The sequence below is a fragment of the Mesocricetus auratus genome, unplaced genomic scaffold (genome assembly GCF_017639785.1).
Source record: "Mesocricetus auratus isolate SY011 unplaced genomic scaffold, BCM_Maur_2.0 Super-Scaffold_100014, whole genome shotgun sequence".
NCBI lineage: Eukaryota > Metazoa > Chordata > Mammalia > Rodentia > Cricetidae > Mesocricetus > Mesocricetus auratus.
This window is the reverse complement of record NW_024429197.1, coordinates 18,249,204-18,265,974: the sequence shown is the minus strand read 5'-3', so window position 1 is coordinate 18,265,974 and position 16,771 is coordinate 18,249,204. Positions and strand designations below refer to the sequence as shown.

The 16,771-nt window shown below is 49.4% G+C and overlaps 2 protein-coding genes across 2 annotated transcripts; one reads left to right on the top strand and one right to left on the bottom strand.

Moving 5' to 3' along the window:
• Positions 1–41: 41 nt before the first annotated feature.
• Positions 42–4,307, top strand: Yrdc (yrdC N6-threonylcarbamoyltransferase domain containing). The gene is made up of 5 exons (XM_005084360.4): positions 42–554; positions 1,086–1,200; positions 1,293–1,412; positions 3,075–3,217; positions 3,709–4,307. Exons 1-5 carry the CDS (start codon positions 163–165, stop codon positions 3,779–3,781), a joined length of 843 nt encoding a protein of 280 aa, XP_005084417.1. The 5' UTR covers positions 42–162; the 3' UTR covers positions 3,782–4,307.
• A 127-nt stretch (positions 4,308–4,434) lies between these two features.
• Maneal (mannosidase endo-alpha like) lies at positions 4,435–11,081 on the bottom strand. The gene is made up of 4 exons (XM_040756675.1): positions 10,470–11,081; positions 9,270–9,379; positions 8,230–8,306; positions 4,435–6,470 (listed from the first exon to the last, which is right to left on the bottom strand). Exons 1-4 carry the CDS (start codon positions 11,008–11,010, stop codon positions 5,834–5,836), a joined length of 1,365 nt encoding a protein of 454 aa, XP_040612609.1. The 5' UTR covers positions 11,011–11,081; the 3' UTR covers positions 4,435–5,833.
• Between the last annotated feature and the right edge of the window lie 5,690 nt (positions 11,082–16,771).

Here is a 16,771-nt window from a genome sequence, read left to right as displayed (position 1 = left end):
ACGGCTCAGCTAAGCTGTGCCCCGCCCCGTCCCCACCGGTCTCCTTCAAGTCGCCTGGGGGTCGCGGTCCCTTTAAGCTGCCCGGCGCGGAGGCGGGGCCGAGCCTCGGGGGCAGGAAGTCGGGCGCGTGCGTCACTTCCTCCCGGAAGCGGGTCTGGGCGGATGTCTACTGCGCGTCCGTGTGCGGGGCTGAGGGCCGCGGTGGCGGCCGGCATGGGGCTGAGCGACGGGCCAGCGGTCTCTGGCCGCAGATGCCGCCTTCTACGCCCGCCCGCGCCCGCTCCGGCGATGCCGGGGGCCCGGCTGTTGCGGCTTCCGGAGAGCGGGGCCGTGCAGGCCGCCAGCCCCGAGCGCTCCGGTTGGACCGAGGCGCTGCGGGCCGCCGTGGCCGAGCTGCGCGCCGGCGCCGTGGTGGCGGTCCCAACTGACACTCTGTACGGTCTGGCCTGCTCGGCGAGCTGCTCGGCGGCTCTGGACTGCGTGTATCGCCTCAAGGGCCGCAGCGAGGCCAAGCCGCTGGCCGTGTGCCTAGGCCGCGTGGCCGACGTCTACAGGTGAGGCCGCCCCGACCCGGCCCCGCTGGGGGCGGCACCGCGGGAGGGGTTTCCGGTGACAGGCTTGGGAGACTGAGGCGCCGAGTGCGGGAGGGGCTTGTCTTGGCTCACCAAGGAATCCGGAACTGGTAATATGTTGGGAGAGCTTAACGCGTGCCAGTCCGCAGTAGACTGCACTGGTCGGAACGCTGAATGAGACGAGCGTGGCACTGTTCTCCTGGTGCTCTTGTGATGTACCGAGCGGAGGCCCGCGGGAAGAAGGAATCGCGGTAACCATTTAGAAGGAGTGTCTTCCAGATGATAACATAGTTTGAGGTTGTAATCACGGTGTCACGGCGCTGTGGTTATTGTCTCCAAGACAGGTGTGTGGACTTTTAAGTCCGGGGTACTTCTCTGGAGTCCTGCCTTGTGCCAAAGCTCTGAGGAAGAGAAGAAGGGAGGCTGGCTGCTCTCGTTGTACACCCAAAGGACCCCTTTCCTTCAGTTCAGGAAAGGTCCGCCTGGGTGATTGGAGTGGGTTTGTGCTACCAGGTACTGTCAGGTGAGAGTGCCCAAGGAGCTCCTGGAGGACCTGTTGCCAGGACCAGTGACCCTGGTGATGCAGCGCTCCGAGGAGCTCAACAAAGACCTGAACCCCTTTACGCCTGTGAGTCACATTCGGGTTTCCCTGCGATCGGAATCAGACTCCTTCAAGCCCTTGAAACCTTCCTCACACTTCCTTTTTCTCTTGCTTCATAGCTTGTTGGCATCCGGATTCCTAACCATGCCTTCATGCAGGACTTGGCCCAAATGTTTGGGGGACCGCTTGCACTCACCAGTGCCAACCTCAGCTCCCAGGCCAGTTCTCTGAGTGTCGAGGTGAGGATTGGCCCCAGCAGGCTAAACTTCTGTGTCCCCAGAACCAGTAAAGCTGATGCTGCACTGGGATCGCCTGGCAGAAGTTTGGGGCTTTGGTGCTGCAATGAGAAGGCTGCCCATTCGGTATGGTTTAGAGGAGGGCCTCCAATTAAAAGGGTCTTGAAAGGGCGCAGATGGCACATACTTATAACGCCAGCACTAAGAGGCCAAAGCAAGAAAATCTTTTATTTTTTTTTCCTCTTTTTCCAAGATAGGGTTTCTCTGTGTAGTCCAGGCTGACTTTGAATTCATAGAGATCCACCTGCCTCTGCTGGGACTAAAGGCATGCATCACCGACACCTGGCTTTTAAAGTTTTTTTTAATGATTTATTTATTTTATGTGCATTGGTGTTTTACCTGCATATAAGTTTGTGTGAGGATATCAGATTGGAACTGCAGCTGTGAGCTGCCTTGTGGGTGCTAGGAATTGAACCGTGGTCCTGGAAGAGCAGCCAGTGCTCTTAATTGCTGATCCGTTTCTCCAGCCCCCAAAATTTTTTTTTTAGTGTTGGAAAGTTTTATCTTGAGAGGCCAGGGAAGAACAGGTGTATTAGTATCTGTAATAATAGATAAAAAAGATGCTGGAGTGGGGCTCACACCTTTAATCCCAGCACTTGGGAGGCAGAGGCAGCCCAGTCTCTGAGTTCAAGGCCAGCCTGGTCTACAGAGCAAGTTCTAGAACTTCACAGAGAGACCCTGTCTCAAAACAAAGCAAAAATAGAAATAGAAAAGATGAGCAGAGTAAAGACAGCCTACTGAGAGAGGCAGTTGTCAGACTTGACAGCAGGGCTGAGAACTTGGGGCTCTGAAACTGTTAGTTCACTTCCTTGTCACATAGCCATTAAATGACAGTCCCAACTTTTTGCCAGTTTTTTTTCCTTGCGTGTGTGTGTGTGTGTGTGTGTGTGTGTGTGTGTGTGTGTGTGTGTGTGTGTGAGACAGGTATGGAGCCTAGTGGGGGTAGTACCAGAGGAGGGTTAAGTTCTACCTTGTCAACCCTGGGCCAGTGCAGTCATTGTTTTATTAGTAACTGGTATTTATGATTCTCTTATCACCAAGACCCTGAGCTCACTGCATTGGGGACTCCTCACTGGGAGCAGAAAGACTCTGGCTCATTTAACACTACAGCTGTCTGTCCACAGCCCAAGGACTAAGTGCTGGTGGTGTGTTTTTGCAGAGTCCACCCTGTTTTCTTCTCTATGCTCTGAACTTGACTTCCATTGAGGTCTAGGATCTGGCTGCTAGAGCTAGAAAGTGTCTTGGCTGGCCCTCTCACTTTAGGAACCTAAATGAAGTAATTTCATGCTTCACACAGATAGGATAGAAAGTCCAGGGTTAAAGCCCACATCTCAGTGCTCATACCCAGTGTGCCACTTACTGGACCTAGGCCTCCACAGCCCCTGTAGTATAAGATTCCTTTTGGTACATTAAGGTTTTCTTTATGAAAGGTATAACTTGGAATGCATACCTAAGAGGGCTACAGACTTGGTGTTAATTGTGCCCTTGACATAGCTGAGCATAACTAAGGTTTCTCCTCTGCTTAGAGGAAGATGCCTGGATTTAAATGTGAGCCATGTATTCAGGGTGACAATATGGTCATGCCCTACTTTTCCCTCTTTTCAGGAGTTTCAAGACCTCTGGCCTCACTTGTCCCTGGTCATTGACGGGGGACCAATTGGGGATAGTCAGAGCCCTGAGTGCCGCCTTGGCTCTACTGTGGTTGACTTATCTGTGCCTGGGAAGTTTGCCATTATTCGCCCCGGCTGGTGAGTCTTTTTCCTTTTGGAATATGTGAAGGATGTTGGAGAAAGAGTAGCTTTAACTACAGACTTTATTGGGCTGGAGAGATGGCTCAGAGGATAAGAGCACTACCTGCTCTTCCAGAGGTCCTGAGTTCAATTCCCAGCAACCACATGGTGGCTCACAACCATCTGTAATGGGATCTGGTGCCCTCTGCTGACCTGTGGGCATACAGACATATGCTATATACATAATAAATAAATAAATAAATAAATAAATTTTAAAAAACTACAGACTTTTATCTCCATCTTGGCATTGGTTGGGGATCACTGAGGGCCTCACCATAGGGAGGTGGTGAGTGGGATGGGACTAAATTTGCTGGTATGGCTGACTTTTTAGGATTCATCAAGTTTGATTAATGAAGCATGGGACAGTAATCTTTAGTGGTTACTCTTCAGACTGGTGGGCTCAGTGCCCTGAGAAATCAGATTGTAACTGCCTTCTATGTCTTCCACAGTGCCCTCGAAAACACTACAGCCATCCTCCAACAGAAGTATGGGCTGCTCCCTTCCCAGGGGTCATGCTCATGAAACTTGGGAGGACCCAAGGACCATGCTGGATACTATGTGTCTGCTCACTGGTTGGCAAGGCCTCATTGGCAGAGGCTCCTGGAGCTATACCTGTAACCTGGCTTTTTAGGGAGCATCTCCCTCTCTCTGAACACTGTAGGCCAGAAGTTGCAGGTTGAGCCTTGTAGACTCATATATCAACCAAAAAAATTGAACAAAGGTAAGAACATTCTTAGAGCAACCTTATTATTTCAGGGCCTGCCTTTTAAGTTGAAAGTAAATTGGGTACAGAGTTAGAATGTATTAAGAGTTTGTTTCAGGGGAGAGTGGCTCTTCATGCCAAGCCTGCTAGAAGCACTAGTGCAGTCTAAAAGTCTCAGGACCAATGCAGCAAAGTCCAGAAGCCCAAGACAGCTTTCCTGGCTACCAGAGGTCATTTTAGGGAAATTATCCTAGGGGATCTCACGTGAAATAATACTGGAAAATAAAATCTTGACCGTTTTCAGCCAGTGACTTTCTTATTTATTAATAAAATAAATTATATGGTTCTGTGTGTAATTTATTTAGATTCCTTGTTTACTCAGAAGACTTTGTTCATATGTGTGCCATATATTCTACAGAATTATTTTTGAGTGTTTAAGCTGTATTTTTATTATTAAAAATGCTGCTACAAATAGTTTGTAAATGGTTTATTTTTCTTTTGAACTATTTCCTTAGGGTAGCATTTCTAGGTCAAGGTATATATGTGCATTATGGCTATTGATGTAGATTAGCCTTTAGAAGATCTTAGTCAAGTTTCATTGAGGATGCCTGACCCTTCCTGCTGGCCTTGCTGTATCCAAGCTGTATGTGCGTGAAATGAAATTAGGACTGGGTAGATCAAGCCCTGTTGACTAAGCTACAGGCTTGGGTGGCCAGCTGTGCTCATCCCTCAGGTGGGGTTTAGTGTCAGTAAATGGGCTGGTTGTCCTTGAAATGACCTATATTCCACCTCATCCTCCCCTACTTGCTTCCCTTTCCCAGAGTTACGGCTCAGCCTTAGCCTGTAAGCCAGTACAGCACTTTTCAGTTTTTCAAGTGTATTTTGAGAATCTTGCTGAAAAATATTCCATCGGTCTTAACTTTACAAGGATCCTTGCAGTTATCATTAGTTTGTTTATAAATAAGTACTGGCTGATTAACTTCCCTCTAGAAATCTTACATAAACTATTAATTTAAGCAAATTCATCTCCATTGTGCTAAAACTAGCCAGCCCAGCCGTTTGCTAATTTGTCACAGACTGACCTACAGGTCAGCATTTATGAGGGCCACAACAGGAATGTGTGCTGGCAAACATCACTTCATATTTAATACAAATCACAGCACTGAAAGTGGCCCTAATGGGTGGCCTCCCCAGCCTAGACAGCTGAAGGGAGAGTGACCTAGTGTTCTCTGCAGCTGTGTGTTCATCTGGGAAAGGCTCTGGAGCACAGAGGTTTTTTCTTGGAGGAAAAATAGCTGAACTCCCAGGCCTGGGCATAGCTGCAAAGAACAAAGCAACCAAGGTGCTAGCTGCATAGCTACACCAAAAGCAAGATATCCTGTAAGCTCAGGAAGGGAACTTGGACCAAATTCCCCAGCACCTGACAGCAAGGTGCCTAGTAATGAGTGGATGCTCTGTGCTTCCTGATCATGTAGCACAGGAGTCTACTGGAAGGACCTCAAACAAAGTCTCCTTTTAAAGGTGTCAGATTGAGCAGGAAGATGTGGGAAGGTGCCTGAGGAGATGTAGGCTGTCCAAAGGAAGTAAGGTGCATGCTAGCTCAGAACCCTGAGACCTTTTAAGCACAGTAGCTGGCAACTCCCCTATACAACCTGCCACAGCTGAGAGCTAAAGGGTGTGGAGCTGCCCTGAGTAGTGTGCAGCCTCCGCCAGCCGCCTTCAAGCCTGCTTCCCAGCCCCAGAGCCAGGCTCTGTTGTACACGCACTAACTGGCCCACCTACCCACAAGCACCCAATTGCTACTTGGGACTAGTGTGTGCCTGTATCCTCAGCTGAACCAGCTTGGTGACCTAAGGTGTGAGTGGTGACCCTCACATCAGCCACTGCTCCTTTTCCTTGATGAAGTGCTCTGCCCAACGGCGAGTCAGCTCCAAGTATAGGCTGGGCTGGTGAGGCAGGTAGTCCAAATAGAGGCGAGTTGGCGTCTTCTTCGGAACAGCCTTCTCAATCTGTGTGCCCTCATGCCACTCATTGAAAGAGGTGATGGAGACGATCTCGGGCCTCACGGTCAGGGCTGCCTGAAGGGCTGTCTCATAGTACTTGCCATTGACTCTGTTCCGAGTATTATGGTTGTTCCAGGGCCGGATGCTGGTGTCAATGTACCCAGGCCCCACGCTAGGAATGAACATCAGATTGTTGGTATCACAGAAGTTCTTCACAGCTTTCCAGTTCTGATGGGAGGAGCCAAAGGAGAATCCATTGGAGGCAAAGTAGGTGTACATTCCATCGAATCCAGCAGCAAGGATATCATGGGTGTGGCCCTCCTCCACCAGCAGCGCTATAAAGACCCCATCATAGGGAGTGTTGCGGATCGAATGGGGCCCGTTTTGTGTCAGGAGGTGGGCCCAGGCCTCAGGGGATGTCAGATATGAGTCGTAGATATAAAAGAGCGGGAGACTCTTGCCCATGCTGTTCCTATAACGGTAAAATGCACCATGGGACCCATACCTGAGGAGCAGGAGGGAGAGGCTTCAGTTGGTTGTGAGAAGCCAGCACAGCTGGAAGATCAGCCACAGGGGAGATCTTTTTTCTGTGCTCACAGCGGTCTAGAATTTAGCAGGTTACATGTTGAGCTTCCGCCCCAACGGTTAACCGGCCTCCCTTCCCAGACCTCCCTGACCTGTCTGTCATCCCTAAGTCCTTCTCCCGAGTCGGGCCACCACATCTTCACCTGGTTTTACAGAAACAGTATCCTACTTGGTGTCTAGATTTCCATTCCTGCCTTCCTATAGGACCTGATCTGACCACTACTTCCTGTGGCCTGTCAGCATGCCCCTGTGTGATATGAACTTACTATTTTCAGACTCCCCTCCCCTGGCCTTTTTACCAACCTTTATATGACCTTGGTCCATCTGCCAGTTCTCTCTCTGCCTACGGTCTTCCCCCTTCCCCTGGATCTTTGCAGGGATAACTTACTTTATTATTCGAGACAGGGTCTCACTATGTAGCCTTGAACTCAGTAAGTAGACCAGGTTAGCCTTGAATTAAAGGTGTGCACAGCATGCCCAGCTAGAGCTGACTTACTTTAAAAAACAATGTTGAAGCAGGGATAAGTGATGGGTCTGGGAGGAGTTAGGGAAAGGAATAGGAAGAGTGAATATGATTTTTAAAATTACTCTCAATATATTTTTTAGAAGAACTATTTTGCTAGAGATGGCTCAGAAGTAAAAGAACAATTGCTGCTCTTCCAGCGGACCTGAGTTCTGTTCTTAGTGCCTACATTAGGCGACATGTAACATGCCTGCAACTCCAGCTTCCTCTTCTGGCCTCCATGGGCACACACAGACACACACACATATCAGTAAAAAAATAAAAATCTTATAAAAAACTTGTTGGGTATTGAATCCAGGGCCTCAGGCATGATGGTACATGCATGCATGTAGCCCTAGTGCTTGAGAAGCTAAGGACAGCGGACCAGGAGTTAAGGGTCACGTTCAGCTACATAAACAGCTCAGACAGAGCCTAAACTGTATGATACGATACCCTGTCTCAAAAACAACAGAATTCCAAGCTCACTCATTCCTTTTAGCTTAACAACCGTATTCTATCTCAGTTCTGGGAGCTTCGGACTCTACCATCCAAGTGCCTAACAAATTTGGTTCTTGGTGAGAGCTCTCTCAGCTGGCAGATGGTCACTAACTTGCTGTATACAGCTCACATGGAAAGCAAGAGTCAGCACACAGGCTAAGTGTTCTCAGAGAAGCATATGTCACCACCCATTCTAAAGTAACCCCTTGAGGGCTGGGACATAAGGAACCTGCTCATGCATGCAAAGGACCCGGGTTTCATATTCAGAACCATAAAGGAGGGAGGGAAAAAACTTCCTTGGGCACATTCTTAACACACAATTTCCCTTTACTTTTTATTTATTTTCATGCTGCAGATTGCTGTGGTTTCTCACTTCTTGGTTGGGGAGCTCTGCTGCACCCCCAACCACTAAACTATAAGTATGAAGTCAGAAACTCCGCTAAAGATAATAGCTGTATGTGTGCACACTGCACAGTTTTTCAGTGAATATGTACCAGCATGTATGAAGCACCTACGTTCTAAAACAAGACTCAATTAGGGCCCAAGAACTGAACCTGAAACTGCCTGACTCCAAACCTAGCACCCTCAACTGCTGGGAACACATGCATTCAGCCCTTGCATTGCCTGACCTGGCCCGCCAACCCTTCTATGCCTACTTCTATCTAGATTCCCATCTTACGTGTCAATGATGTACTTGATGTTGTCATGGACAGTGATGTCATCCCGGCCCTTGTAGGGTTGGATATGGAAGGCCACCTGCCACAAATAGAGGAGTTGCAGATCAGGTGAATGTTCAGAAGCACAACACAGAGCTTAACACCCCCAGCCATGGCTTGTAGGGAGAGACTGAATTCAGGAAAGCATGGTAAGGATGGGCATTACAAGGCTGACACTGTCTTCAAGTCAAACATGAAGGGTAAAAATTTGTCAATGTCCCACAACAGGGCATCCAGGAGTCATTCTGGGGTCACTGCAGGATGGTCCTAAGGTTTCTACCTCTATCAGCTCCAATCATGAACACCATGAATGCCTACTCTGCCATTGGAAAATGTGCCACAATTTGTTAAACCTGCCAGTGGTGACCTCGGGAAGATGAGGGGGTTTCTCTGTCAGTTTTCTTCCTTCAGCACAGATGTAGGAGCTGACTTCCTGTTGGTGTGTTTGAGGAGAATGGCTGCACACATATCCTTCCCCTCGAAGGGGGCCCTGCATGTGGAGGCCCAGTACTGTCCTCCACTATGGAGTGGAGTCTGGAATTCTGTCTGCAGATCCATTTGGCTCTTGCCTACCCAGTGTCCAGGATCAAAAGTCTCCAACCTAACCTAACATATTATTTAATAAAAGTAAAGGGACTGGAGTGATGGCCCAGCAGTTAAGAGCACATGCTGCTCTTTCAAAGGACCTGGGTTGCCAGCACCCATGTCAAGTGGCTCACAACGAGGTCCATGGGGATCCAATGCCTGTGGCCTCTGCAGGCATCTGCATACATCTGTACATGCCCACACACAGATAAACACATACATAAAAAATTTTAATGCAATTAAATATAAAAAGTGATATTTATAGTCTTCCATTTGTTCCCTACTTAGTTTTCTCAAAATTAAAGATTGTAGCAGTTGACATGGCACACTTACTATGTTTGCCATCCTCAGCACTAAACTGTGTGGCAGAAAAGGGCCACTCTCCAGAATGAGAACTTGTATGACCTTTTGAACTCACCTGGATGTTGTACTGATGGGCAGTGTCCAGAATGGCAGGTACCAGATCGTCTGAGGGCTCCCCATTGTCGTCAGCCATGCCAGGTGGGTACCAGGAAAGAACCAAGACTCCTACACAATACAAAAGCCCCTTCAGTGGTACACAGTGTGGCTCCCTATCACCAGCAGAGATTTTCTTAGAAATTATCTTCTACTGCATGGTTCCTGAAAACCTTGAGCCAGGATCCTGCCAGCTTCCTGGGGACAGACCTGGGACCCATAGCTAAGCATGCCTCGGAGCTGTCCACACCAGCAGTGCTGAAATTCTGTAGCCAAGGCTGCAGAAGTGCATGCATCATCAAGTAGCAGAAGAGAGGGGGAAACAATGGCAATGCCACACTCACCTGGAAACCACAACCCTAACTCTGGGGTCCTATCTGAAGAAAAGCCCTGTGAAGAAGTCCTATCTTCGTGCTTCCCATGGGAGAGAGCACTTGCCTTAACTGCCCGTCTAGAAAGCAAGTCTGGGCAGAAAAGCCCGCATCTCAGCAGTTATCTGTGTATGTTCGTTCGTTCCCTCCTTCCCTCCTTCCCTCCGTCCCTCCCTCCTCTCTCTCTCTCTCTCTCTCTCTCTCTCTCTCTCTCTCTCTCTCTCTCTCTCTCTCTCTCAAAAATCTAAGCTAGGTGAGCCTCCCCACCCCAGCGTAATGCAGAAGGTTCTCCAGGCAGGACCTCTTGATGAAAGCTCCTGTGGTGTGTTGTACCCACACTCAGCCCTGCTAGATCAGCCATATAGCTGTTGCACTCTCCTGCACCTGCTGTGAAAGTAGAGGCCTCCCCAGGCTCTCCTTCGAGCCCCAGACTTGAGGGGCCAGGTTCTCCACTCTCCCGAAACCTGGAAGGACAACATACTTAAAGCTACTCTTCTTACTGTCCCTCCTCGGAATAGTTTTAACACACACACACACACACACACACACACACACACACACACACACACAACCAACTCTACCCTAGGAAGGTCCCTGGGGTTGTTGAGAGTAAGAAAGGCCCAGAAGGTACAGTGGAAAATTAGAAGTAAGGGGCATGGTGTGTAGTAAGCCCGGGATGAGGACGAGAGGGAAGGAAGGGCTACGAGGTCAGGAGAGAGTGGGACCAGGGGCCCTGTGGCGGGGCATCAAGAGCTGAGGTGCAGGACGGAAGGGCGAGGCTGGGGACTCACCGATGGCAGCTTCTTTGAGCTGGGTCATGTGATCTCGTAGCACATCGGGATCCCGTGAGCTGTACGGCCCCAGTTCCGGGTAGAAGCTGGAGCCCAAATCCTCTGGAGGGCTGTGGCGGCCACGCGGGTAGCTGGCCGAGATCTTGGGGTCCCAGTGCGGCACCATGACATGGTCCCAGTGAACATAGTGGCCCTCGCGCCGCGGACTCCCGTACCACGAATAGTAGAAGGCGTGCAGGTCGGAGTAGACGTGCAGGCTCTGCCGGGGCGCGGGATCAGCCTCGGCGGGGCCCAGCGAGGCGCGAGGGGCGGCGGTGCGTGGCGGCGGCGGCGGCGGGGGCGGCGCGGCGGGGGCGGCCGGGGCGCGGGCAGGCGCGGGATTCCCCTCCGGACGCCGCTCGAAGGGCGCTAGCTCCGGGCCCGGGCCCAGCGCGGGCAGCCCGTCCGGGGCCTTTAGCGTGCGCAGCCCCATGAGTGTGCCGAAGGCGAAAAGCAGCACCAGGAAGAGGGCGATGCAGGCACGGCGCCGCCGCCGGGCCATGGCTTTCCCGCGGTGCCGGCCACCGCGCTACCGGCCCCGGAGCCGCGCCATCCCTCCCGCTCGCCCGCCCGCCCGCGCGTCCCAGGCCACGGCCGGCTAGCGCCGCGCGCCCAAGGCGGCTCCGCGCCCGTTCCCCGCAGTGCGGGCGGGCCCAGCACACACAAGATGCAGTGGCACCGACCAAGTGAGAGCCAGTGGAGGGGGGACCAGGCAGAGGAGCGCGAACCCAGCCCGGCGCCGGCGCAGAGTCCCGGGACGGGTGCACCTGGGGTCCGGGTGGTATGTGCACCCCACAGGTAGAAGGTCGGGCCAGAGAATGGGAACCGAAGATCTCTCAGCCTCCTTACCGAGCTCTCCTTCCACTGAGCTCTGTCATCATCACCCCAGTTCGCTAGAGATCCCCAGTACTAGAAGAGGGGCGTTGGGCCACCGTGCAAACTCTGGCTGGAGCCAGGAACCTAGTGAAAGGCCTCAGCTTGCACTGCGGCCTAACTCCCCTAGCCAGGCCTGGCTCTCCTGTGCTCCCGGCACAGTAGTGCTGCCTAGAACTGGCCATCTATGCTCCGTCCCCATTCTTCCTCATCTCTGCTTTCCAGCACCCCTCCCCTCCCGCACTGAGATTGAGTACAGGGCCTTACACTCATGCTTGGCAAGAATTCCACAGCAGTGAGTTCAATCCTCTTTGCTACTCTGCATTTTGAGACTAAGTTCCCTAGACTGACCTTGAACTCGGTCTACAGCCCAAGCAAACCACCGACCCTTCTACCACTGCTGAAGGTGTGAGCCACCACTCCGGGATCGTTTATTGTTCTCTGAGATGAAAACTCACAATGTAGCCGAGGCTGGCCCGAAATTTTCTGTATGGCCCTGGTTAGTCTTGAACTCAGGATATTTTTGCCTTTGGCTCCAGACTGCGGTATCACAGGCATGCATCACCACGCCTGGCTTCTTGCAACTATAAAAAACATCCAGAAGCCTTCGGTACACTTCCTATCACTTCTCATTAGCATAAATTGTATCACATTCATGTTGGAGCCAATCCATTGCCAAGGCCAATCAGAAATGTGAACGAAATTCAAAGGACTCAAGAGTCTGTGGTGTCTCCTCGCCTTTGCAGAGCTAGGGCTCTGTGGAGAAGGTAAGAACAAGTCAACCTTCTGACGCAGGAGTACAATCAACAGCGGAGGCAGGGGTGGCCTACTCACTGTGCTGACGTACTGCGAATATACACAGGTAATCAGCCTGAAGTCAGGGCGTCGGTCACCCAGCCCAAAGAAAGCTGGTGGATGGAAGTCTACCTTCCAGGCAGAAAGAAGGCCAAATAACTACAGAGGAGGGGAAGAAAAGCCTTCAAGGAAAGGCTTATCTGTTCTGACACCACATTGAGGTCCTCGGAGGAAGCCGGTATTTACTGAAAACCCGCTCACACCACAGTGAAACAGGAGTTATCAAAGCAGTCCATGCTTTCAGATGCTAAGTGAAGGTGAAAACAAGCAAGAAGGAGCCATTGAGACGGTTCAGTGGGTAGTGGTCGCTGTTGCCAAGCCTGATGATCTGAGTTTGGATTCAGGGACCCCCGTGGTGGAAGGAGAGAACTGAGTTCCATAAGTTACCCTCGGACCTCCACATTCATCCCTACACATGCACACCCCACCCATGATACGCACACAGAAGTAAATTAATGTGACTTTTAAAGAGCCATCAAACGAAAGAGAGCAGATAAAAGGAAATGGAAATGCTGTGGCTTACAGATAAAATACTGGTTGGACATGGTGTCATGCAGCTGTGGTCCCAGCACACAGGACACTGAGATGGGAAGTTTGAGTTTGAGGCCAGCATGAGATGACCAGTAAGAGATAGTTTTAAAGATCAAAACAAACCATACAATAAAATATTACGTCTACATCAGTGCTTCCAACCTGTGGGTTTTGACCCTTATCAGATATTTACATTATAATTCATAACAATAGCGAAATTACAGTTATGAAGTAGTAATGAAATAATCTTATGGTTGGGGGGTCACCACATCATGAGGACCTGTATTAAAGGGCCCCTGCATTAGGAAGGTTAAGAACCGCTGGTCAAGCCGGGCGTTGGTGGCGCACGCCTTTAATCCCAGCACTCGGGAGGCAGAGGCAGGCGGATCTCTGTGAGTTCGAGACCAGCCTGGACTACCAAGCGAGTTCCAGGACAGCCTCCAAAGCCACAGAGAAACTCTGTTTTGAAAAACCAAAAAGAAAACCTCTGGTCTACAGGCTGGGGAGATGGTCAATTAGGAGCATTAGTTGCTCTTTCAGAATACCCCAGTTTATATTACAGCTCACAGCTGTCTGTATCTTCAGTTCTAAGGATTTAACTTCTTGGCTTCTCAGACACCAAGGATGTATGTAGTTCACAGATGCACATGTTTGCAAAACACCTATATGAATGATTTATTTTTAAAACATTGTCTAATACCCCAAAGATTTTATATTTTTAAAACAAGAACAGGTTACTATATAAGTTATGGAAGATGTTTATTAGACTGTAAGAAATATCTCTTGGAAATTAAAAACAATAGAACCCAATTTAAAATTTGATTTTTATTGTATATGTGTCATGCCTACTTATTATGTGTGTGCAGTGCCCAATGATCCCAGAAGAGGGCATTGAATCCCCTGGAACTGGAGTTGGATTCTTTTCCTATATTATGTTACAATATCAATTACATAATGTTAAAATTAAATTATGAATCAGAGCTTTTTTTTTTCCTAGAGAGGGTTTCTCTGTGACTTTGGAGGCTGTCCTGGAACTAGCTCTTGTAGACCAGGCTGGTCTCAAACTCACAGAGATCCTCTTGCCTCTGCCTCCCGAGTGTTGGGATTAAAGGCGTGTGCCACCATCGAACTGCTGAATTGGGACTTATAAGATAGTAAAGCTTTTGCTGCCAATTCTAAAGACCTGAATTAAATTTCTAGAACCCACTGTGGAAAGGGAGAATTCCCAAAGCTGTCCTCATACCTCCACATACATGTGCATGCTTGTGGCACACACACACCCAACACACATCTTTTTGTTGGTTTTTTTTTTTTTGCTTATTTAGCATGATTTATTTATTGAGTCTTTAGGAATTTCACATCATGTGCCCCAATTCTGCTCATCTCCCAGTCTCCTCATATCCACCCATCACTGCTGCAGAGTCCCCACACCAAAAGAAAAAAAAATTCAAAACGGGGGTTTCTCTGTGTAGCCCTGACTGTCCTGGAACTCACTCTATAGACCAGGCTGGCCTTGAACTCATGGAGATCTGCCTGCCTCTACCTCCCAACTGCTAGAATTAAAGGCATGTGCCACCACCACCCAGCTAAGAAAAAAATCCTTTTTAATTGAAAATATTAAATCCAAACAAAACAAGTGAGCAAGCAAACAAACAACAACAAAAACCCTCCTCCATCTTTCCCGTCTCTCCAAGACCTCTTCATTCATCCTGGTGGCATTGGGAACTGCCATGTATCCGATCAGCTTTACTTGCAAATGCTCATTGCAATGAATCATTGGTCTGGTTCAAGGCTTCTGGTTCCTAGTACACCATCATCACTGAATCCTCACTGAAACTCCTCTCAGATATCTTGCAACTTCCTGAGTCATGGAGATCCTGCGGGTATCATTCCACAGGACCAGTCCCTTCATGAGCTCCAGCAGGCCCTATATGGGGTAGATGTTAGGGTACACCAACCCAAGGCCTGACTGTGGGCCTGGGTGGTTGCTGAACAGGTTAGTCCTTGCCATATCGAGGGGCAGAGCTGGCTTTCCTATGTCAATGCCATCAGTGATGAGGGGTGTGGAGGTGTGGGGGGGCAGGGCCAACTTTTCCAGGGACAGTGAGGGTGGGCAGGCTTAGCATGGCCTTCTGATTTCATCATACATAGTTTCTATGGCCCCCTGCTAACACACACATCTTACAATAAAATTTTAAAAAGAAGTTACAGGGCCAGTTAAGATCACTTGCTGCTCTTGCACAGTACCTGAGTTGGGTTCCCAGCATCCCCATGATGCCTCACAACCATCCATCCCTAAGTCCAGTGCTCAGTGGATCTGACACCCTCTTCTGCACTCCATAGGCAGCAGGCACAAACATGGTGTGCACACAAAAATGCAGACAAAGCACACACAGGCATAAATAAATCTAAAAGAAAAAAGTTTTTGGTTTGTTTGGTTTTTTCCAGACAGGGTTTCTCTGTGTAACAGCCCTGGCTGTCCTGTAGATCAGATTGGCTTCAGGTCATAGAGATCTGTTGCCTCTGCCTCACTGCCTGGTTCTTTAATTGCTTCTTAAACATACTGTGTTGATTCTACCTTTAAATCTACACTTCCTGCTCACATTTCATCCATGCTTCAAGCCATCTTCCCTCCATGGTCTCCATCTGAATCTCACTTCCAAGGATGCTTGCTTGTTGACATCTTCACTCTTCTTCACATCCGTCTGGTATCATTTTTTCCCTCAATATATGTTTTTATTTAAATTAGAAACATGAATGCAGCCGGGCGTTGGTGGCACACGCCTTTATTTCCAGCACTCGGGAGGCAGAGGCAAGCAGATCTCTGTGAGTTCGAGGCCAGCCTGGTCTACAAAGCAAGTTCCAGGACAGCCTCCAAAACAATACAGAGAAACCTTGTCTCGAAAAACAACAACAACAACAACAACAAAAAACATGAATGCTTCACATGTCAATCCCACCTCCCTCTCTCACCCCTCCTCCCTTGCCCCTCCAACAGCCCCCCAGCCCCCCACATCATTCCCAGGGAGGGTGAGGCACTCCTTGGGGGATCTCCAAAGTCTTTCATGTCACCCAGGGCAGGACCTAGGCGCTTCCCAATGTATCCAGGCTGAGAGAGCATCCCTCTATTTGGAATGGGCTCCCAAAGATCATTCATACACCACGGTAAACACTCAGGCATCAGTCTGAGATTCAAGAGCTCCCCCTTATTTGGTCAGCTGTCTTTGTGGGTTTCACCATCATGGTCTTGATCCCTTTGCTCATCACTCCTCCATCTCTGTCACTGGGTTCCAGGAGTTCAGTTCAGTGTTTAGCTGTGATATTTGTATCTGCTTCCATCAGTCACTGGATGAAGGTTCTAGGATGACATGTAATATAGTCATCAACCTTATCATCAAGGATAGTTTCTCCACTATTGCTTAGTTTGCCAATTGGTGTTATCCTTGTAGATCTCTGGAGATCTCACTAGTGTCAGCTCTCTCCTCAAGCCTATAAAGACTCAATCTATTATGGTATCTCTCATCCTGCTCTCCTCTGGTATCGGGAAGAGGGTCAATTGGGCCACACCTGGCCCGACTCTTCATGCAAGTGTCTCCTGTCCCTGGACACAGCCTATGGAAACACTAACAGAGCTGCCCTTGACTGGCTTCAGATGTGGGTGGTTTGCTGCTCTCCCACCTTGAGGTTTACAGAGTAGTGTCGAGGCAGAAAGGGCTCCACTTAGGAAGGGTTAGTTCTGTGCAGATTCAGAAGCATGCTCAGAAAGTGTGACTAGACACAGAAGAAGCAACCCAGAGCCATTGGCCCTAGGGAATACAACTCAGGGATGGAAGAGGACGATGGAGGATCACATCTTTATTACAGGACTTGCAGTATGATTTGACTTTTAATACAATGTACAATATTTGATGAAAAATGAGAGTGAATTTAAACAAACTGAACAGTGGATATTCTAAGGAATACAGGGAAATGGTTATCTCACAGGTTTGTAGTAGGATTACACA

Coding starts and splice junctions, on each gene's coding strand:
- Yrdc (XM_005084360.4), top strand. CDS start 163: ATGTCTACTGCGCGTCCGTGTGCGGGGCTGAGGGCCGCGGTGGCGGCC. Junction 1,413..3,074: donor CCAGTTCTCTGAGTGTCGAG/GTGAGGATTGGC, acceptor CCCTCTTTTCAG/GAGTTTCAAGACCTCTGGCC. Junction 3,218..3,708: donor GCCATTATTCGCCCCGGCTG/GTGAGTCTTTTT, acceptor TGTCTTCCACAG/TGCCCTCGAAAACACTACAG.
- Maneal (XM_040756675.1), bottom strand. CDS start 11,010: ATGGCCCGGCGGCGGCGCCGTGCCTGCATCGCCCTCTTCCTGGTGCTG. Junction 9,380..10,469: donor GCTCAAAGAAGCTGCCATCG/GTGAGTCCCCAG, acceptor TGTATTGTGTAG/GAGTCTTGGTTCTTTCCTGG. Junction 8,307..9,269: donor CCCATCAGTACAACATCCAG/GTGAGTTCAAAA, acceptor TATTTGTGGCAG/GTGGCCTTCCATATCCAACC.